Below are 23,211 nucleotides of genomic sequence, written 5' to 3' on the forward strand. Positions count from 1 at the left end.
CCTTTTCCTTAAGGTGTTTTATGTGGACACACTCATCATTCAAAAATTTAGCTTTTAATTTAACCTTTAAAACCTAAGCTTGCTGATTTCTAAAAAATACTGCTATAAGAATACATTATAACAACAAGGCACAGGGACTCTCAAACCAGCAAAGTCTCTTTGACGTTCCTTATAATAATTAAGTAAATAACACTGCACTAGAAAAAGTTCCTGTTAATTTTCCAAAATGGTTTTCATCTTACAACATTCCAGATTTTACACAGAAGACCTAAAGAATAGAAATGTGCTGAACAAAGAAAAGGAACATTTTGAGGCAAGTCACAAAAAGAAAAATTAGTAAGGATTAAACCTTCTCCACACTTTGTTCAAAAGTGCATATTTTGATTTTGTTCTCACTTAAGTAATGCTAAATTACAGTATGAAGCCCACGTTAGTAACTACTCTTCAATAGCCACATTATCCAGGATTACTGGCATTAAATACTAAATTAGCATTAGCTGACTGCTATTGTTTATAAATTAATTTTTTTCCTGTTTCTGCGAGTTCTATAAATTACATTGTGTAATCTCCTGTCTCTCTAGGGATGGAGTGTTACAGTGAAAATTACTGTGGCCTAGAAACTGAAGACTCAGAATCAAAATGTGATTTGCCACCAAGTGGCTCTGTGACCTTAGATAAGTCACTCAACTCGTCAACTTGTGCTGCTGCTTCCCTTTTTTTTGTTTGCTTATTTTATTTTTGAGAGAACACTAGCAGAGAGAGAGACAGAGACAGAGACAGAGACAGAGACGGAGAATCCGAAGCAGGCTCAGAGCTGGCAGTGCAGAGCCCGACGAGAAGCTAGAATTCACAAAGCGTGAGATCATGACCTAAGCCAGAGTCAGACACCTAACCAACTGAGCCGCTCGGATGCCCCTGTACTGCCTCTCTTTTAAAGGCGTTGGGTTGCAACTGGATGCTCTGTGAGTTCTGTTCTAATTCTAACATTAAGTACTCTTTTTGAGCCCATATTAAGGAGTATTATGGCTTATACCACTGTCCAGTCCTTTCTCTAACATTTCTGTAGTAAGACTCTTCTAGTTGAAAGGGACTGAATCTATCTCAAACAGCCCAAAGCCAAAAAGACACTTGACTGGCTCCTGAAACCCAAAAGTCCAGGAGTCTCGAAGTCTGGAGGGATCCAAGGGTTCCAGATATATCATCAGAATCCAGTTTTTCACATTCTTTTTCTCAGCTCTGCTTTCCTCTGTCTTGGCTTCATTCATAGGCAGGATCTCTTCAGGTGGCATTCCCTGGTAACTCCAGATTACCTCGTCTTTCCAGTCAGTGACACTGGTGGGGAACAAAAACTTAATTCTAACAACAGTCCCGACTGGCCAGGTCTTGGTGGTGTTAGGGCTGAGTGAAGACGGGGGTGTAGGGCATTTCCACATGAACAGAGAGTGGTGATTCCTCAAAGGAAAACTGAGGTACAGTTTTCCGAACAGGGGACATGGATGCTGAATGGACAAAATTCACAGGTGTCCCCCTGCAACTTGGCAATTGTCTCATCTGAAAGCTTTCCCTGTCAAATAATGCTTTCTTCCCTTTTACCTTTCAAAAGTGTTAGCTCTCCCAATAAATCTTGTTCATTCTTAACTTTGTCTCAGCATCTGCCTCCTGGAGGACCAAACGGATAATAAGATGGGGTTTGGGCCTAGAGTATTCAGCATTTACCTGGCAAGTACTTGGATGGTAAGCAGGGTACACATAGTCCTTGGCACAGGTGGTGACTCCATTACTGAACCTTCACAGAGGGGTGACCTGGGACAATGTTGCAGTGGAGGGGAACAGCCTGACTGCAACAGTGATTCAGGACTTTGAAAATGTTGAGTATGAGATGGGTGGGGGAAAACGTGTATAAGGACAATACATTTGGCTTGCTGTTATAAGGCTGATTTGAGACTCTAGAGAAAAATAATGACAAGCTGAGGGTAATTACCAAATTGAAAAGTAAAGGGGAAGTCCAGGGGACCTCTTTGGTGCTTCAAAAGTAGCCTTTACCTTCTGTGGAAGGAAAGCAGGAAAAGTAAAAAAAGAAACTCTAGAGTTAGAATCACTGAGCTTCAGATGATTAAATGCTCAGCAGAGGCAAATCTCATGATCAAGGCACTTTTTGGGAAAATTGGCAAGCTTGACATATGGTGTGGGGGCATTAGAGTAGATACCCCTAAAGATTTTGGTTCCCCAACCCTCTGAACATTCAGAGTTTGCAGAGGGGTCTGCCCATCCCTACCAAGAGCTAGAAGTCTCTCCATATGGGAAGACACCGCAGTCTTCTTCCTAGCAAGATCCCCTTAAGATCTGCCTCCAGAACTTCCGACTTTCATGCTGGTAACTATGATCAACTCTCAGCATAATCCAGCTAGGGATGTGCTGAGCCTGGCAATAGATAAAGCAATCATATCCTAAATATGCTATAAAAACTAGTAAGCGTATTCCAGCAGAAGCTGGGGAAGGACCCCTGGTATTAGATTTTGAGGGTGCTGGACAAAGGGAGCCAGAAAATAAGACTGGATATTGGGGACTTAATTGACCTAGGAGTGCCATCTTGGAATACAGGATTTCACTTTACTGAGAACCTCAAGACATGATATGCAGCTTTTGATTTGGCAAATGTTTATTACTTTCTATCCTAATCAAGAAAGATGAACAGAAATAGTTCACCTTGGTCCACATGGTATGGTCAACAATATACATTGACAGTTTTGCCACAGGGCTGTGGGAACTATGTTATAGTTCTAAGAGATCTAGACCACCCAATATCCTTGAGAATATCACTTTATCCATTGCATTGATTATATTATGCAGATCAGGCAGGTTGAGTAAGAGGTGGCTAACATCCCGAAAGTCTTGGTAAGGCATATGTACTCCAGAGTACAAGAAATAACCACGAGAAGATTCAGAGGCCCATAATGTCAGTAAAATTTTCAGGACTCAGCAGCCAGAGACATGCTAGGACATTCCTTGCTAAGTAGGAAAAGAAATACCAGCGACTACAACAAAGAAAGAAGCATAATTGTATAATGGTGTTTCTTTGGGTTCTGGAAGAAATACATTTCGTACTTGGGAACACTACTTCAGCCCAAATGCCAGGGTGCAGGGCTCTAGAGCAGGACTCTATATTTCGAAGATGTCAGTAGTGGAAAAGATGCAGTGGGGTTGATGGCAAACCCCAGCCAGAGAATCTCACTGCAGGACCCTGAGGTTCTAAAGTCCAAGCTATCTGCAGCAGATAAATAGACACTTCTGAAAAACCATCAAGACCATAGAAGTGATGCCTGAGGGCAAGGAGAACTTAGAATGAATAGCAGTTGCAAAAAGGATTACAGTTTTGCCGTAGGAAGAGAGACACACAGGAATCCCGAAGGACTGTTAAATAGATGGAGAAGTGGATCCATATGGCATAAGGGTGACCTGTGACCACCATAGAAGTGTATTGCTTGGATCTACCTTCAGGAAAAATCTTCCCATCCAACTTCAAGGAATTCAGACAGTTGGCAGCCTCCAGTGACAGTGCTTTGGGAATATATCACAACTTTTGAACCAAGGCTATCCTCTTCCCTGGTGGTCCTCAATGACTGAGCAATATGGGGGTCCCAGAACCTGACCACTTTTTCCCAATGTGGGATTCTTCTGACACATGGTCTAACTCTCCATGTTTCACAGTCTAAGACTCTCCCTGACCAATTCTCCCCTCCCCCTCCACTTTCCTTTCACACATCTCAGATTTATAGCCTGGTCTACATCTTGGCTTTATCCAGATTTATATCCCAACTTTCCTTGCCAGATCCTGTTTCCCGTCTCTTTATTTTTCATGGGCATTATTACCATCCCCTTCCCACACACCTTAGAGCCTCTTGGACTCCTATCTTCACCTTAGCATTTAATTCCCAGTGAGTAATAACTGACTAAATAATCTGGTAAAATTCTGATTTGGGCTAAATCCTACATTGCCTACTTGCTTCAAGATCAGTCAATTCTCCTCCAGTTTAGTTCACAGAACTTGTTGGCCAGTGCCTGGTGAAACTAACACTAGAACCTTTGCTTCAATGATGTTCACTTCAGCCTCATTTTTCAAAACTGTAGTGCAAGTCAAAGCTCTGTGGCAAACAGACTGGGGCGATAATTTCAGCTTCAGAAATCCTTTCTTTACTACTTTTTCTGTTTGTATGAAAATACAATTTAGTCTCCTTTGCTTCCTTTCTCTTATGGTTTGCAACAGGTCTCTGCCCAAGGAGTTGCTGATGAAATAGAGGGAAGGGCATCCATACCACAGAAGGGCAAGTGTGCGTGTGGGAACTATGGCCACTTTGAATGTGAAACGTTATTTTGGATCCTTTATGTCATGTTTCCCAACTTATTCTGAAGTTAAAGTCTCCAAATATTATTTTGAACGATTTTTTTTTTTTAGTTTTTCCCTCTGTGTCAACAGTATTTCTGCAAGAGCTTCGAAGGTGTTTTCTTGCACGGATACTGAGAAGGAACACTGATTTTAAGAGGGATCTGGTTTCCTTCCCTTACCCTCTCATTTTTACCCACTCATTTTAGACTTTTCTGTAACTTTTATTAAGCTATCTTTGAGTTCAGAAGGCTGAGAGAATTTTTCTTTTAAGAAAGAAAGCTTGCCCACCAGCCAGTTTTATATTTTTCCCCAAGCACTCAACAGTCTAATCCTTTTCCCCGTTTAAAATGAGAAAGAGTTTTGCAAGAAATTGACTTGATGTTAGGACAGGAGCTTCGGGAAGCTCTAATCTCAGTGACAGCTTTAACAAACCAATCCGGCTCTCTGGCCTCCTACATATTGAACAGGAACTGCTCCTTCTGGCCCTCCAGGTAGGAAAGTAAGTCTCTAAAGCACATTTGTGAGGGCTCTGTATTCTCCCTTTCTGTTGGTTTTCTCTTCGGTGCTTTCAGGATCTTAAGTCTTTGCAAAATATTCTCCACTCTTTTGGAAGCAGGAGAATTTAGGAAGGGAATCAGTCTTTGGTTCCCTTTGAAACATTTGCTACAGTTTTACGACCAGCGCAGTTTCCAAATGGGTGATATTTGGAACTGTTTTGAAATTGGGAGTTTATAAAAGAACGTCTTGGCTTCCGCTTTCTCTTTGCATGCGAGGAAACTAAGGACATACATTTTTTAGGCAAAGAAGAGACATTCTTGCCTCAGAAAAAAGTACTATTATAATTGTCCTTAACACTGTTTGTTGGTCACTAGTAGTAATCTTCAGACTTTAGGGCACATTGAAATAATCTGGAGGATGTTAAAACACAGCTTGCCAGGCCCCCTATCAGAGGACTGTATTCAATAGGTGGGGCTTGAGAATTTGCATTTCTAACAAGTTTCTATGATGATAATAAAGATTGGGAACACTCCTAGAGAACTGTTGATCTATACCATTATTATATTACTTAATAGGAAAAAACTCCTAAAATCTCTGTGAGCTTTCCTAATTGAATGAAAGTGTTATAACTGTTTTGTATTATAACTAATTGAACTTAACAGGAAAAGAAAATAAAAACCCTGATTTATTTTAGGACAATTACTTAAGATATAAAACCTGTCATTTATCTTCTCTGTCTCATTGGTGGCATTACATTCCTTTGTTTCTTACAGGAAAAGTACTTGTGGCCAATTATTTGTAAAACGATAACTGGAAACTAAAAAAACATAAACGATTTCAGTTGTCTTTTTCTTTAGTTGTGTCAAATATTTACGTGAATTTGTTGAAATTTAGAAAGTTTTCCCATCTGGAACATGGGGCTAAAAATAGGTACTTTATAGGATTGTTAGAAGGCTTAAAAGAAAGTGTATCAAATGCCAAACATAGTGCCTGACTAGCAGCAGATAATCAAGAAATATTAATTTTCCATCTTCATTTCTTTGCCTATTTTAACACCATTAGTTTTATTCAGTATTTTAAAATTATATGTATTTATTATTTATTATATATAATGGAATATAATATATATTATATTATATATTATATATATTTATTATTTATTATTTTTACTCTGAAAAATCAAAGAAATAAGAAAAAAAGGGTATAAATCATTTTAATGTGGGATTATTTTTTATTAGATATTGCAGAAATTTTTTTAATCAAGTAGAAATTAGATAATAGGGGGACACCTGGGTGGCTTAGTTGGTTAAGCCCCTGACTTTGGCTCAGGTCATGATCTCATGGCTTGTGAGTTCAAGCCCTGCATTGGGCTCTGTGTTAACAGATCAGAGCCTAGAGCCTGCTTTAGATTCTGTGTCTCCCTCTCTCTCTGCCCCTCCCCTGCTTGCGCTGTCTCTTGGTCCTTCAAAAATTTCAAAAAAAATTTTTTTAGATAATAGGTCTTCAATGCAGACCAGGCATGTTATTTTAGATGATTGTTGCAAAATTGAATTTTTTGATTCATACTGTTCCTAAATCCATGTAATATCAACAATAGATAATAGATAGGAGTATGTGTACATGTCAGGAACTAGGCTAAACTTCATTGCTTGCCTTAATTCATCCTTATAACAACCCTATGAAGTTGTCTTTTCTTACTATTACAGATATTTGTTTATTGCTATCTCCTCTTCCTACAGTGAAAGCTCCATTAGCAACAGCGTTGTTTTATATCCTTCTGTAGACCCACTGCTCAAAAGAATACTTGGCATATAGTAGGTAGATGCTCAAAGAGTGTTGAAATAAATTTATGCATCAATGAAAGGAAATGAATGAAAGCAACTCTTCCCTGAGAAGTTAAGAAATTTGCCTCAAGTCCTTGGCCATGTTAAAGTCCGGGTGCTCTGACTCAAGTTTTTCTTCTCCTGACTCTTAACATATACTTTAGAATCTGGACTATTCTAAGCTATTAAAATATCTGAGTTTGCCTGTAACTTTCAAATGGTAACAGTTAAAAAGAAACTTGGAATTTAGATAAAAGTTCAAAATAAGCTTGAGTTGAAAGTTAGAGAGTCTTTAGTAGGGAATGGCTGGAATCAGCAAGTTATTCAATAGCTGTATCTTGCCTTTGTGCAGAAACAGATGTTAAGGACATCTGAGATTACCAAAACCAAGTTCTCTCGATCTCAAACTGTTGAATGCCTGCAGCCATTTCCTCAATGAAAGGTGTGCGTGAGTCTTCCTAGTGTCCTTGGAACAATAGTTGACCACATTATTATTGAATAAATAATATTTGCACATTTGTCTGGGTTCTATTTAGTAATAAATCAAGTGAAAATTACACAGCACAATATAACATTTCTTATTACACTGAAACTTAAAAGTTTGTCAACTTCTTCCCTTTAAAAAAAGAAAAAAATGTAATCACATTTTATTCCTATATCCCTTTCTCTTTGGCTTAAGTTGCAATCAGAATGCATTTCAGCTTCATTGGTGAATACCTCAGAATGTGGTTATTAGATTTCAAATAAATACTGTTTGAAACTACACCTCGTAAACTTCAATGAAGAGTCACTTATCTGGATTTATTTCTCTCCTAATTTCAAGTAGATTTCTGGGTTGGACTGGCTCCTTCTTCTACAATAATGGAACTCTTGATTTGTATCTGGCCACATGACTTTATAACAGAGACTTCATTTCCCAGCTTATCTTGCAGCCATTCATGACCATGTGACTAAATTTTGCTAACTGAGATGTAAGGGTGGTATGTGTCACTTCTAAAGCATGTTCTTAAGAGGAAGATCCGTGTCCTTCTCTTCCTTACTCCTGGTACTTCTATCCTGCTGCCTACAAGGTGAATATGGTAGCTGATCATCTGGGACTATGTGGATTAGTTCAACGGTCTTGGTATGATGGAGAAACAAGGTAGAAGTCCAGGCCCCTGCGTGATAATCCAGGTACATCTGTCTTGTACTACCTTCCAAATGTTTACATGAGAAATACTTCTATCTGATGTAAGCAATTATTATTTTGGGTTTTTGTTATACACAGCTGAAGTGATTTCATATACAATATATTTTATTTCTGTAATGTTCAATTTTTTTTTAGAAAAAGTGAAAGATGAGGAAATCATAATAAGCAAGATCTTTGACAACAAGGCACTTGCAGAGTGAAAATACTTGGTATCATTCTCCAAAATAAAACTAAATAAAATTGGCAAAATTTTGAAGTGGAAAAGTTGTTTAGATGTTTTCCCTCATATAATTCTTAATGAATCTCAAGTTTGTAGTTTTCTTTGGCTTTGACCACACATATCACTTTTTTAGCAGGGATCATTTCTCTCAGTCAAAATAAGTAAAATTAAAGCAGAGTTTTAAGTGTCTTTGCTTTGGGCAGACTTACACAGATACCGTTTCTCTGATGACATTCTTTCTTGACTCCCCTGAGATATAACCACTGGAGAGTTGTCTCTGTAAATAAGTTAGCCAAGAAGCTGCGTCTTTTGGAACTTTAATCAATATTTATCTGATAGTTGAGATACAACTCTTGAACAAGATTATTTTAAATGATATATTAAATGATTAATTCTTTGGTAATTCATCATGTCTTTGAGATAAGTCTTTGATTATGAATCACTAAGAACAAGTAGTGTTCTTTAATTTCAGAAGGTTCAGTTACCTCTTCCTACTTGGTCTGTATCTTGAGCAGCTGTCCAGGGTACTTAAAATTAATTACTGTAAATACTTAAATTACAGATTTTGTCCCTTTTTTCCTTGGATTGCGGGTTTTGAGAAAATGAAGCTGCTTTTTACAATAATTTACTTTTTCCATTTTGAACAAGACTTTGAATAATGATAAAGAATAATGGTAATAAATAAAATATTTGCGATTGCCTATGTAAATCATATTAGAAAGATTGTACAACACTTTGAAAACAATGTTATGATGTTTGGCTTATGGTATAGAGATAATATAAATTAAAGATTATGTGTGTAAACGTTATGAACCTAAGGGACATTGACCCTAACCAACCCCTAGTGAAACATTTCTTCATTGGAATTCCTAGAAGGTAGTCATCTTGTTCTGCTAAAATACCTCCAAGTAAGAGATGCTCAGCACCTCCGGAGGTGGTCCTCCTTCGTTTCTGTATAATGGAAAATTTCTTTCTGCTCTGGAACTTAATCTAGCTCCTTACGTGTTTCATCATTCCATCCTTCTGGAGCAGCGTTCTAATTTTTGTATTCTCATCCTTTTTTTGTGGAGAATGAAGGGAAAACTCATTTCCTGTTCCCAGAGCTTCAATGTTAAGTATTTGAATTGCTTTGCTCCAAACTATGCCCACTTCCTGAGTGACCGTATAAGACAACAAAGCACCTATTTCTGAGTTCTGTTCAAAATCAAAATCCTAATATGTTCATAATAACCCATGCATGATTTGATAGCAAAGCAGTACATAATTACAAAGTATACAGCAAATGAAGACTTTAAGCTTCTCTTATTTATTGGTTGTAATAACTTGAGACTTGCTTACTATTCAGATGGTTGTTCTCAAAGTGTAGGCTGAGGAGTTTATCAGGGTATCACTATTTTACAATAATACCAAGACACTACAGTATTTGCTTTCTTTGTTGTGGATGTCTGAACTGATGATGCAAAAGCACTGGGAAGTAAAACGGCATTAGAGTGAATCAAGCTGTACTGGTAGTCACTGTATTCTCCCCTGCCACATATTCACAGTAAAGAGTTGCCTGTATCATTTAAGAATATCCTTGATGAAGCAGTAAGAATTATTAACTTTATTCAATCTGGACCTTTAAACACATATCTTCCAAATATTCTTTCTGCTGAAGTGGGAAGTACACATAAAGTACTCTTATTGCAAATTTCTAACTCTGTCTCTGAAAAAAAGTACTTGTGCTGTTGGAACAAAAAAATACTTGTGCCATTTCTTGAATTATGAGCTGAGCTAGCCATGTTTTTTTTTTTCCCATGGAACATTGTTTATACTTGAAAGTATAACTGACACACTATGGTTATTCAGATGTGGGTATTTGGCGGACATTTTCTTGAAAATGAATACAATGCATCTATGACTTTGAAGATACAACTGACAGTGTTCGGTTGCCAATAATAATATTTGAGATTCCAAGTGAAAATTAGTATTTAAGAAGCTTGTATTTGCTATTGTGAGCTTGACAGCTTCCCAATATGTAAAGACTTTACTGATCAGATGGGTAGTGATCTTAATAAATGTGATTTTCTGATATTGTGCAATGAAATGTGTTAACATTTGGAAGATTTGCAGAATACAGTCAAAGTGTTTTAAAAATTATCACTGCTTGATGATACAAAGTCATGCATCAACCAAAAAACAATCTATAGTTCAATGGATTTCAATGATTAGAATCTAACAAATTTCTTATTATAATTCCAGATTCTACAGTGCAGCTAAGTTTTAAGAAATCACTACTGTGTTGTGTGAAAGGTTAGCACTCCCCTTGACAAGGATGGAAGAGGCCCTTGGGCCTGACAACATAACCACATGTGTGTGGTAAAGAAATTACTACTTAATGAGTGTTGGTGTAATAACAAAGAATAATATCCTGTTATTAATTCTTTAGTATTTACACATATCTCTGTGTGAAGTGAATTTTCTTCACATACTTAAACCAAAACAACATACTGTAACAGATTGAATGCAGAAAAGATATGGGAGTCTGGCTGTCTTACACAGAGCCAGGTATTTGAGAAAACCAAAAATATGAAACAATATCACTCTTCTGGTTTTTTTGTTTGGAGAAAAATAGTTAATTTTTAATTGAAAATGTTATTTATGTTAACATGTAATGAGTTCATCATTTTTTATCATTTTTAAATGACCTTGATAAATAAGACATTTCTACATGTATTTAAATTTTGACTGCATTAAATATTGATAAATGTGATATGCATCATCCTAAGCTCTTTGAGTGGCCCGAAAACATTTAAGAGTTAGAGGGGACTTGAGACAAAAGCAGTTGTGAATGACTCCACTAGGGATATTCTGGTCAAAGTTTACAGCAAGTCATACCCTCCTTCATTCCAAAAGACTGGCAAACAAACAAACAAACAAAAACAAACAAAAAACAAAAAACAGAACCAATGTCTTCATTCTAATAACCAATAGTATTGTATTTACACTTTGTTAAGCTATTTTATTTTATGCCTCTATGCATCTTGCACACAGTTAATGCCAGAATTTTACTGCCCTTCGTGTAAACTAGAACTTGAAGGCTTTAAAAAAGTGTAAAAACTCCATGGAACACTTGCAGTATTTTTATCTGTTACCTTTCTTGATTTTGATTAAAAAAAAAATTAGTCATTCATAACTGCAGGTATAATGTCCTGGAGTTTAAAATAAATAACTGCTTGGAATTTTCTCTCTCTGCACACCCCCACTCATGCTTGCTCTCTTTCTCTGTCTCTTGCAAAATAAATAAATAAACTTTAAGGTGAAAAAGGGCACCTGGGTGGCTCAGTCAGTTAAGCATCCAATCTTGGTTTCGGCTAAGGTCATGATCTCATGGTTAATGAGATTGAGCCCCATGTCAGGCTCTGCAGTGACTTGGGATTCTCTCTCCCCTCTCTCTCTCTGCCCCTCCCCCACCTTCTCTCAACATAAATAAATAAACATTTAAAACAAAAGGTATTTCCTAGTTGACTGTCCTCTCGTGTCTATCAATAACTAGTATCATTTTGGAGACTTTTTCACTGTAATAGAAATGAGATGTACCTGAAAAAGTTTAAACTGATAAAAAATAACTAATGAAATTAATGGGATAATTAAATATTTCTGTGCTCTCAGAGTTTAAAAAGGAAGAAAAAAACAGAAGTAGTCAAAAATGAGAGTAAGTCATTCTAAAGGTGACTCTGAAATTCTCTCTGATCTAGTTTTAAACGCCTCAAAGATGGAAAATAAATAAGGACAGTGGAGAAAAGAAAACTTGCTGCCAATCCACCACCTATAGATGACCACTATAAACAATTGAGGTATGTCTTTTGGGGTGCCTGGGTATCTCAGTCACTTAAGCAACCCATTCATGATTTTGACTCTGGTCATGACCTCACAGTTCGTGAGTTGGAGCTCTGCATCAGGTTCTGTACTAACAGTGTGGAGCCTGCTTGGGATTCTCTCTCACCCTCTCTTTCTGCCCCTCCCCTTTTCATTCTCCCTCTCTCTCTCAAAATAAATAAATAAACTTTAAAATAAAAAAGGGCACCTGGGTGGCTTAGTCAGTTAAGCATCAGACTTTTGACTTCCACTCAAGTCATATCACGGTGGTGGGATGGAGCCCCAGGTTGGTTCCCACTGAGCATGGAGCCTGTTTGGGATTCTCTCTCTATCCCTCTCTCTCACTCTCTGTCCCTCCCCCACTCACACTGTACGCTCTCTGTCTCTGTTTTTAAATAAACATTTAAAATTTTTAAAAATTTAAAAAAAGAAAATTTTTAAAAATTAAAAAATAAATAACTCTTTAGACTTGTAGACATTCATAAATAGAGCATGTCAATATTGCATAACTTATCTGGGTAATTATCAAGATCTGTCCCATCTCCAAGGAAGAGATCTTAGAAGATAATTTAGAGATTGTTGTCATGTCTATGACTACTTTTCACTGAGTAATTAACATGAGTCAGGAACTGTCCTAAGTACTTTATATACTTATCTTGTTTCTCAAGAACAGTGAAAGGTAGAACTGTATTCAAACCCAGAGTGCCGTGGTTGTCACCCCAAGCTGCTGACCATGTTTTGTTACTTTTCATTTGGTTCAACTCCTAACCTCCCCCACTTGCCACTTTTGTGCTCTACACATGAATCTATTGTTGCCCTTAGGATACTTTGTTGCAATTCATTTCTTTATGTATTTGCCTCTGCTAATCAACTTCTTGCTCCCTGAAGGAAGGAACTGTGTCTGAATTCCCACCGCACAGGAAAATCCATTTTTGCTGGGCTGAATTAATACCATGTTAGGCTGTAGAAGCTGAATGAGTTTAAATAGCTTTCCCACTCAGTGTGTATTGTCAGGATCTGAATCTAGGCCTCCCATCCTAACCTTCTGTGGTAAACATTGCAGGTAAGTGCTTCTCAAATATGGTGCATGGACCAACTATATCAGTATCACCTAGGAATTTGTTAGAAATGCAAATTATTAACATCCTCCCCTCACCACCATCTTGGATAATCTTGGATAAGATTCTGTAAAGGTAAGGCCTGGAAATCTGTATTTTAGTATGTTTTTATTGTGATTGTGATGCACACGAAAGTTCCAGAATCACTCTTCTAAGTGAAGAAACCTAGCAGTTTAATAGAAACAGAATGGTTGACTCAGCATGGAGCATAATAAAACCATTCCTTTGATTTGCTGTGTGATTAGGTTTATAAAATATCCTGTAGAAAATGAAAAATTCAAGCAAAAACTCATCAAGCATGGTTGTTTTTATTTTGAAAAAAAAAATTAATCCAAAACAATAGCCACTCCTTTAAACAACCCGTCATTGAATTAATAATGATTAAATTCACTCAAAAATTCAGTGAAGAAAAGAGTCCATTGGCTAAATAAATATGCCTACCTGGAGGAACCAAAGCAAACAAATGAAATTTCCAGTTAGCACTAGGTATAATTTTCACTGAAATACAAAGGTGCACGGCCTCTGGACCTGTGGTGCAAGTACCAACCCACACACACTTAGGGGCTCTGTGCAAATTCTAATCATGCTGACAGAAGAAACAATTAGAACCAACATCTGTGATTCCTTTATAATGACAGGTAGATTTTAAATATTCCCCTCCAAAATTACAAATATTAGATTCAATTGATTTGCAGACATTTTGGAATAATATGTGCTACAATGTGAATATTATAACTAAAAAAAAAAGCATAAGGATTTGAGACCATTTCCTACTCACTAATTTTTTAAAACAATTCCTCCTCCTTTACTGTCTGCTGCTGAATTTAGAAAATAGCTAAAGGATTTCCTCTCTTAACTAAATCTCTTCTCTTTCTAGCTATATATTTATAAAGTCCTCTGAGAATTAGTTTAGCATAATAGCTTGAGATATTCAGTATTTGATATAGGTAGTATTAATATGAAAAATTCTCAGTACTCTCCTTATATATTATATATGAACATACATATATTATAAATAATGATTTATTAGATATTCTCTCTTAATTCCTTAGTTTCTCTTCTGGAATATCCAGAAAGTGTATATTGCTAAGTTTATGTTACTTTTTTTTCCTCCCCTGACATTATAGTCTTGCTTTTGAACAGACTAGAGGACATATTAATAGCATGGCAAATTTAGCAGTAAGAGCTTGAATTCAGTTTGGATTGAGGAGCAAAGATGGAAAATTGTTTAAATCAAATATTTAACCCCTCTACAGAATGTAAGATCTCCTTCCCATGGTATGGAGGGATCTTCATTTTAACTCATGGCTCTTCCTACAATGAAGACTCATCTCACAGACTGTAGTAAATGATCACAGGAGGTTTTGTTTTTGTTTTGTCTTTTTTAAAATAGAAAAAGAAAATCTCTCTTTGCATTGTGATCACTTTGCTAAAACACTCAACATTTCAGAGTAAAACATCTCTTACCTTATTCATGACATACTATATTTTCTATTTATTTTGTTTTGCTTTATATTATCCTAATCTCTATGTACTGTTTTATTTTCCTCTTAAATATCTGACCAAAGTAACACAAACATTAGATACAATCAAGCCGTATAGCCCCCTCTTTCCTTGGTAGCTTCTGACAGGCAGTAGTAAAAATTCAAAGTCAAACCATTTAACTCTAAGTACATGGAAATGAATTTCCAGAGAATAGATATTTTTATCACATGAGAAAAAGGCGTAGTTTTACAGTGACAACAAGGATGAAGACGTAAATATGTAATTGTGATAGCTGTGTATATATCATATGTACCTATTGAGGGTTAAAAGATCGTAAAAGTCTTTCTAGATCTCTACATACACTAATATGTAGATTTTGATGGGGGGAGAATATAAAATGAGAAAGTATCCAGTTTAATGTTAACTGGAGCCCTTTTAGTTGGATGAGTGCCAAAACAACTTTCAAAATATTTCAAAACAGCTGCCAGCATGTAAAGATTTTAACTGAAAGAATACAGTAATGAAATCTGAATTACTAATGAGTGAATAAACTTATATTTTGCTTAAGGTCCTTAATGAACATGGAGATAAGCAGGTCCAATAAGAACTTTGTCTCTTGCGCATGCAAACCAAACTTCTGGACTTACACATTTAAAGACAAAATATTGAAAACAGATTTATATGCATTCTAAGGTAACCTACTGTTCAAGTCTTCTTCAAGTATTCTGTGTATTTCTATTTTAGAAAAGAAAGTTTCTGGAGGGCAGGAGATATATTCTCTTAAATATGGCATTGACAGCTTGGAACTTTGAAGTTGAATGTACTCATTAAACTTGCTTTTTATAATATAAAGTAGAATTGAAGTGAGCTTCAGCAAGTCTAGTCTTAAATGTCTAACAACAGATCTCACACATTCTTTCTATTGGGACACTTTTGCCCTTTAGGCTTTCAAGAAAAACTTGCCCTCCAGAAGGGAAGTGAAGCAGGACCACAAATTTCCAGACCAGCTATTTGGTAAAATAAGTAGTCCATAAAATATAATCACTGGTTTTTTTTCCGTTCATAGAATTGTACTGAAACAAAGAAGAACTGGGATATTGCTTATAAATATAACTCACTGTTGGTTGTGCAGAAAGACTTTAAAAGGGAAAGTAATCTAAAAATTCTGCTCTTTTGGCCAAAGAGAGTTTCCCCCCTTTGGCATCATTTGGCACATTGGGAATGCCTCTGGATCAATGGGATCTAGCTTGGAATATTGCATTATGCTACTGGAGTCAAAGCACACATGGAAGCTGGACCTGTTTGCTGGAAGCCTCCATCAACTGGCTGACCTAGATATCAGGTGGCAGGCACAGCATCACCCCACAATGGGCCAATAATTCAGACAAATTCTATTTTATAGAAAGCCACGGCCTGGATCTGTGTTCATTTTTAGCCTGATTCCTCAGCCATTTTACTTGGCTTCCTTTGGTCTACAGTACTGCTGGCCGGCCTTGACCTCTGCAGTCAGAGGAGAACTTTTCTCAACCCCTGAAACATTCTTGACCTCTCTAGAATTGCAATGAACTCCCATTTCTTTCAACTGGAAAGCCAGCTTGGAGTCAAGGGATGCTTTTTGAGATCTCTCGCTTAAGATCCGGCCCTGAGGATGAGAGATGGAGAGGAGAGGGCTCAGAAACCAAGTCAGTCAGCATCTCCTGGCCGCGGTGCTCCTACAGGGACCCACATCTGTGACCAGATCCTTACAAGGCGGCTTTCCATGTACTCAGACCATCCACTCTCTCAACACCCACCCCCACTCCGTTCAATGACCTTGAGTTTGGCCTCTGAAAAGCAAGTATCTCCGAATGAAATGCCGTTAAAGTAGAGAATGACCCCTTTCCAGGAAGGAAGGAGTCAGGACCTGGGTTAGGTCTTCAACTAACTCGTGGGATCCTTAGCACACGCCGCAGATGCTCATTACGATTCTTTTTACGTGCAACATGTGGGGGACGAAGCAGTTTCATATCTCTTGGTATTATCTGCCGTCCAAAGCATTTTCTTTGAGAGGAAAATGGAAACGCAGCTGCGCCGTGGGCCCGGCCAGCGAGAGCTGGGGCTCCCTCCCTCTGTCTCCCTGTGGCTGCCGGGCGCGGGAGGCTCCTCCGGAAACTGACTCGGGTTAGGGGAGTGCAGAGATTGCCTAGGCAGGCGCGGGACGCTGCTGGGGCGCGGACGGGCCTTTGTGCCGCTCTGTGCTTCCCGAGAGCCGCGAGGGTGGAAGGGGACGTCCAGCTCTACAGCTAGGGCAGGCGTCTGGCCCCTAGCCCGTGTGCGGGAATGCTGGGCTGGGCAGGCTGCCGCCCTCGGCCTTGGCAACTTCTGGCCAATCCGCCCTGCCCCTCTGGGTCCCCGCCGGCCGGTTGCACCCCAGGCTCAAAGGGTTAAGCAGGTGTCTCGCCCGGCGAGGCGCTATTGGCCGAGAGCCGGGGCGGCGCGGCCGCGGTCACCATGCTCCGCCGAGCCCAACTTGGGTTCGTGCGGCGGGCGCGGCGGCCGCTCGCACCCCGGCTGCCGGGCCGGAGCTTCCGCGCGCGGGGAGAGGAGAAAACGAGATGGGGAAAACCACATCAGCACCAGCAAAGTGGGTCGCGGGTGGGTGCGTGCAAGAGGAAGGGAGCCCTACAGAGCCCCGCGTCCCGCAAGGGACGCGCCCCTCTGCCCCGCAACTCCGGTCCCGGCTTTCAAGCCGGAAGAAAGAGGGAGGAAGTGGGGCAACAGGGGGTCCTGGGCAGGGGGTGGGGAAACGATCCACTCCCACTGCCCCCACCTACTAATCGGGCCCGAAGGGGTGCAAGTTGTCATTAAAAAGGCGCGCCGAAATCACTAGCATCCCTCCTCACACCCTAAGAAATACCGATGTAACAATGCAGAGAAGTAACTGGGAGACACGAGGAAATAAATGCACGTGTTTTCTCTTTTTGTTTCCCTGGTGGTTGGAATTTGCAGAGTTCGCCTCAGTTGTGGCTGCTAATTTATTCGTTTCAACGTTTGAAAAGGGCGTGTAGAGATGGGTCATCGGGAGCACACCCGGATCCCTCTAGCTGGACCTACACTCCCCAGCTCACAAGTTTGTCCAAGACTAACCTGCCCGCCCACCAGGAGCAAGCAGAGTCCCTTTTGATAAAGGGAACAAACTCTCCATTGCACAAAAGCGGCTTCTCCGCCCGCCCCCCTTTTCCTTTGCACACCATCCCTCCTCGATAAGCAAGTTCTCCAGTAGTCCAACTTGCAATTGGCAACCCCCGCGCCGCCTGGTGTGCAGAAGACTGGCAGAGAGGGGTCCCGGGTGGGAGGGGAAGGTCTGCGCCCCCATTCCTGCACACGCGGGCTGAAGTCCAGGTTGCTGGAAGCTGCGGGAGGCGCGAGCCTGCTTGGATGGTGGTTATTTCTCTAGAGAAAAGAGGGGAGAGAGCGCGCCTCAGTCTTGCACTTTGGGTCGGAAGTGCGCGGTGTGTGTGTGTGTGTGCGTGTGTGTGTGTAGAGGGGGCGGGAAAGAAAGACACCCTCCGCTGCCCGTCATTCCCTTGCACCGGCCAAGTCCTCGCCAAGCCTCCCGGTGCATCCTTCCTCCGCCACCCCTCCCCTTCTTCCCTCAGCTGGGCTCGCGCCGCGCAGCCGGAGCAGCCAGTGAGAGCAACATCCTGGAAAGAGGGGGGAGCACCACCGCCCCCCAAAAGGGAAAAAAAGGCCCCACCCTGACACGTTTTGCTGTTTGCAAGTCCCTCGCACGCCCCCCCGCACCTCCTCCTAGTGCTCGCGGCCCCCCCACCCCAGCCCGCTGCGCGCACATCAAAGCGCCTCTCCGCCGCGCACAGTGGCCGCGGCTCACTAATGGGATTGCAGGCTGGTGCCTGGCTCCGCTGCTGCCGCCGCCGCTGCTCGCCCTGCTGCTGCTGCCGCCGCCGGAGCCCAAACCAGAGCCCCCGCCAGCTCTCGCCCAGAGCCGCCGCGCCCGGGGGCCGAAGCCGCGGCGATGATCCGAATCTTTCCGGATTTCAGCGTGCAGGTGACGGCCGCGGCGGCCGGCGGGGCGGCCGCGGGGGTGCCGGCGGGCGCGGGCATGGGGAGGGCCGGCGCCGCGGCCAACGGCACCCCGCAGAACGTCCAGGGCATCACCTCCTACCAGCAGCGGTGAGTAGTCCCGCCTGGGCTGGGTTAGTGCCCCCGCCCCGGGGTGCTGGGGTGGGACTCACTTTGCCTCCTGTTTTATGCGTTACAACACACATGCACATCGTCAGGGCTCACTTCGCTTGCTCCTCGTTCTACAGATGAGAAAGAAAAAATTAATTCACAATTCGGATTGAAAGGCACTCCAGTTTACTGGCGAAGTGAAATCATCCTTTGCCCTCTGCCTGGCCCCAAATCCAGAACGCCAGCCCCGCGTAGCCTAGGAGTTGCAGCGAAGTCTTAGACACAAGCACAAGGTGCTTTTGCAAAGTTTGGGATCCCTGTCCCCTTCCGCGGAATGTTCTCACTGCCTCTGCCGGGTGCGGACCCGCGCTGACCGGCAGCCAGGGGGGCAATTGATCACGGGAGACTGATTGATCATTTGTTTCCAAACAGAATAGGAAGGATTTTCACGTGCAGCTGTAGACTCGCAATTCTACATAATAGTGTTATCATGTCACCTGTTACTACAGGGAAATACAGCATGAAATCCGAGTCTCCTCGGCGCTGTTAAGTATTCATCTTAAATGCATTATAATGCAAATGCGTCAGATTCAGAGATGCGAGTTAGGAAGCAAATTTTACAAAGTTAGGCTAGGTGGGTGAGAAAGAAGTTTTAAAGTATTACTTGTTTGCATTTCTCCCAAACATTTATAGATATTTAATAAAATAGAGTTGTGACATTGAATTAGTAAACATTCTTTGATGCAATTAGGAAAGGAAGTGTGTGTGTGTGTGGGGGGAGGGATATACTACCACCAACAGCTCTAGAACCCTAAAGTTTTTCCTTAAGAACAAGTTGTAATCTTCCAATATTCTATCAAAAATGTAATCCACAAAAATGTGTTGAGAAAAACTAACAATGTAGTATGAAAGGTAAGCTTCCCATTTGTGGGGCTCGGTTTTAGAGAAGAAGGAAGAAAAAACACGTGAAAGTGTGAAATTAAATATTTGTGTTTCCCAGATTGCACACGATTAAATATCTGAGAGATTTGCCAATGGCATTTAACTTAAAATATACACAATGCATAATTCAAATAACAGTTCCTATTTTTACCTTGTATTTCAAACTTCATTGATTTGAGAACCTTTGATTTGAACCAACAGTGTTTAAACTGAAAAGGTTAAGATAATCTATCACTGCCATATTTTGTGCTTTCTAACCAATGGCCCAGCGACCAGAGCAGATTTTGCATAACACACTGAGTGTTTTCCAAGTTGATGCCCAGGACTGCAAATATTCTGTAGAAGACTTCATTATATGCTCTGGGTACTGTCAGAAGTTTTAAAAAGAGAGTCTTGAGAAAATAACTCAAAAAACAGGCTATTGCTGGTCAAAGGATTTTTTTTAATTTAAATTATTTTAGTCTTGTTTTACTTCAGTGATTACAAGAACCTTTAATACAAAAGATCTGGGAATCTTTCAAACATAAAGGACTAGACAAAAATTAGATTTTTCCTTTTCATGGTTCAGGTAAGGTTTTTTGGTCACTCACAAAACATTTAAATGACAATATAATCTGGTGGTCACTTTACCTAGGAGGTGCAGGCAATAGTCACAATACTATGGTTGTGACCTAGGGAGTCAAGGGCCAGAAATGTCAGATGGCCTTTGGACAATTTCAGAGACCTCCAACTAATCCATGAGATATAAATGGAACATAAGAGGTGGTCGTGAATTTTCAGCCTTTAGGTTTGCCCTCAGAGTGTTGATGTCCTTCACCACAAAGATCTTCCCAGGGCCAATTTTCCCAGTAAGCCAGGAGCCTCCAGGGGGAATCCTCCATAGCCTCCCACCCTGAAAAGCCAACTGATGCCTTCCACCTTCATCTTTGAATCCCACTGTGGTTCTAAAGACTAGAGCTTTAAAAATAATCAACTTTAGCCTTTGGGTGTATAATTTCCTTCCTCCTTTTTTATGTTCAGTCATCATGACTGAAGAGAAGGTGCTAGCTGTGGGAAATGGACCTTTCTTTGGTTTCATTAGTCAGATGACACCTGTTACTGCCTTTAATTTTTTGTTAATTTGGGGACAGGAGAGTGAGCCAAATGTTTAAGGGAGGATTTGAGTCATGAGTCCCCTGTCCTCTGGCACTTCTTCATCGGACCACCAGCATGATAGGCTTCAAAGGCTTTGAGGGGCAGACTTAGTTTTCACTTTAAGAGCTGGATATGTTTGCTAACGTGAATGGTGACACATCATTCTATCAAAATGTATTTCTGCATTAAGTGCTTTTGGGGAGTCTGATGAGGGAGTGACAGTAGTAGGGGGCTTTTCCAGCAAGAGTGGCCTGTTGGGAGAACAGAACTTCTCTCATTTGTCATCTTTGGGCAGAAACACCCTAGGCTGGCTGTCCTGGAGCCAAAACTTCCAACCGGCAACTTTTCCCCCTCCCTGCCAGCCCATGTATATCTTGTACTCAATATCTTGTACTCTCCGCTTCAGTTCATTTTTCAATCACTCTCATCTTCTACCTGTAGAGTGTACTCCAAAGAGAACTCAAACACCATCATGCAGATTAAACGCCTCTGCAACGAAAAACACTTGTGTTTTCAAAGTTTCCAACTCCCAGCCACACTTTACTGCACCGGTAGGACCGAATGGGACCCCTTTCAGGTCTTTTTTTTTTTTTTTTTTTCTTTTCTTAAGTTTAAAGTAAAATGCAAAGCCTCGCATAGGAGTGATGTTTTCCGTGTGGCTCTCTCATTTATTCAAAGTGGAAATGCATTGGGAGTCCTTTCTGCTTCCCTGGTTGACACATGACTGACCCAAGTCTCTCCCTAAAAAGCTGCCCACACTCGGCAGAGTAAGGTTTAGTGGAGGGGACGCTCTGACCAGGGTCTACCCAGGTAATAGGATTCCAGCACTGGCCCTTCATTGAGTGGCCCTTTCTCTAGGCCTCGCTGAGCTGTAAACTGGGGAAATCACAGAGAGATGTCCGTAGTCCGGTCCGGTCTTAGGTGCCAGGAGCCGAGTGGGGACAGGCATTTGTATCTAACTGCGTTGAAACTCCTGGGGATTCACCTGTGAACCCCTGGGTCTGCAGACATGTATGCGGGTGCATAATGCAGATGCTCCGGTCAGGAAATGTTGGCGAGAGCGCCGGAGCCATAAGGTGCCTGTGCAGCCGCTGCGCTAGCCCACAGGGTTTCGTGGCTCCCGGTCTTGGTCAGCGCACGCCCACCCGCGTTTATTTCCACGGTCTCGGAAGGAGCTCCCGGGACGGTGTCCTGTCCGAGGCCGCTTCCGTGGCCTCCCAGTTCCTCTCCGCCTCTTTCTCCCGGGCTGACATACTCCCGAGAAGGGAAGTGTTCGCAACTGCAACTGAGTGGCGTTGTTGCGCTGGCAGCCGAGCTTCCCAGTCCCCCAACGAGAGCGAGCGAGCGAGCGAGAGGGAGAGAGAGGGGAGAGAGACGGAGAGAGAGAGACGGGGAGTGAGAGAGTGTCGGGAGAGAGAAGGGGGGGTGTGTCTGCGTGCGAGAGAGCGCTCTGGAGCAAAGCAGCTGGAAAATGCCCAGAAATACTTTCACAGCGGTCAAGCTGGGAACCCCCGCGCGTCCTCCCCCTCCCCGCCCCTCCCGGCCTAGGCCCCGACCGCCCCCCGCCGCGAGGGTGTGTGCCCCACCTGCCACCAGGCCAGCTCCGGGTGGCGGCGGTGGGGGACGACGGTGGGGGGGCGGGGGAGGTGTGGCGGCGCGCGAGGGTGAGAACCCGGAGGCGGCGGGGCCCTGGGCCGGGCTGCCCGCGGGGCCGCGCGGCGGCCTCCCCCCCGCCGCCTTCTCCTCCCCCTCCTCCTCCGCCGCCGCCGCCGGTCGCCAGTCTCCGCGCTGGGCATGTCTCGGGAGCCGGAGCGGCCCGGGCCGCGGGGGCTCTGCGGCGCATGGACGGCGGCGGCGCCGGGCGAGCAGGGGGAGGAGAAGGCGCAGGCGGCGGAGGAGGCGGCGACCTGCGGCGAGAGGCACCGGCGGCGCGAGGGGACGGCCGGCCGCCGGCGAGGCTCCGGCCCCACTACTTTTCCGTAGCCTCCCAGCCTCAGCAGCACGGCCGCCGCCGCCGCCGCCGCCGCCGCCACGGCCACGGCCAGGGCCACGGCCGCCGCCCGCCGGGCCGCCGCTGAGCGCCGCGCACGCCCGCACTCACTCCCGCCACCCCACGCACACGCACACCCCCCGCCCTCCCCACGCCCCCCACCCCGGGAGGGGGGAGAGAGGCAAAAAGTAAGAGAGGAAAAAAAATAGCAGGAAGATGGCGCCCACCAAGCCCAGCTTTCAGCAGGATCCTTCCAGGCGAGAACGGTAACACTTTTCTGTTTATTGAACCTGCCGCCGGGGCGGCTGCTCCTGCCGCCGCCGCCGCCGCCGCCGCCTCCGCCGCCGAGGTGGCGGGGCCCGCTCCGCAGTCCGCCTCCTGGGCCGCGAGCCCACGG

General features: G+C 42.6%; 1 protein-coding gene and 1 pseudogene across 8 annotated transcripts in view; both read left to right on the forward strand.

Moving 5' to 3' along the window:
• Positions 1-10,392: 10,392 nt before the first annotated feature.
• Positions 10,393-10,471, forward strand: LOC109501179 (annotated as a pseudogene).
• Positions 10,472-18,575: 8,104 nt separating this feature from the next.
• Positions 18,576-23,211, forward strand: part of NPAS3 (neuronal PAS domain protein 3) — an 858,964-nt gene continuing 854,328 nt past the window's right edge. For 6 of the 8 annotated variants that reach the window (XM_045059780.1, XM_045059781.1, XM_045059782.1 and 3 more), the window contains exon 1: positions 18,576-18,748. In XM_045059780.1, the coding sequence (XP_044915715.1) occupies positions 18,591-18,748 (158 nt within the window). In that variant the 5' untranslated portion in view covers positions 18,576-18,590. Of the gene's footprint in view, positions 18,749-22,467; positions 23,081-23,211 lie in introns of those variants that run through there. The other 2 variants (XM_045059783.1, XM_023255652.2) reach the window with 2 other exon arrangements.

Source organism: Felis catus, chromosome B3, assembly GCF_018350175.1.
Source record: "Felis catus isolate Fca126 chromosome B3, F.catus_Fca126_mat1.0, whole genome shotgun sequence".
Classification (NCBI taxonomy): Eukaryota; Metazoa; Chordata; class Mammalia; order Carnivora; family Felidae; genus Felis; species Felis catus.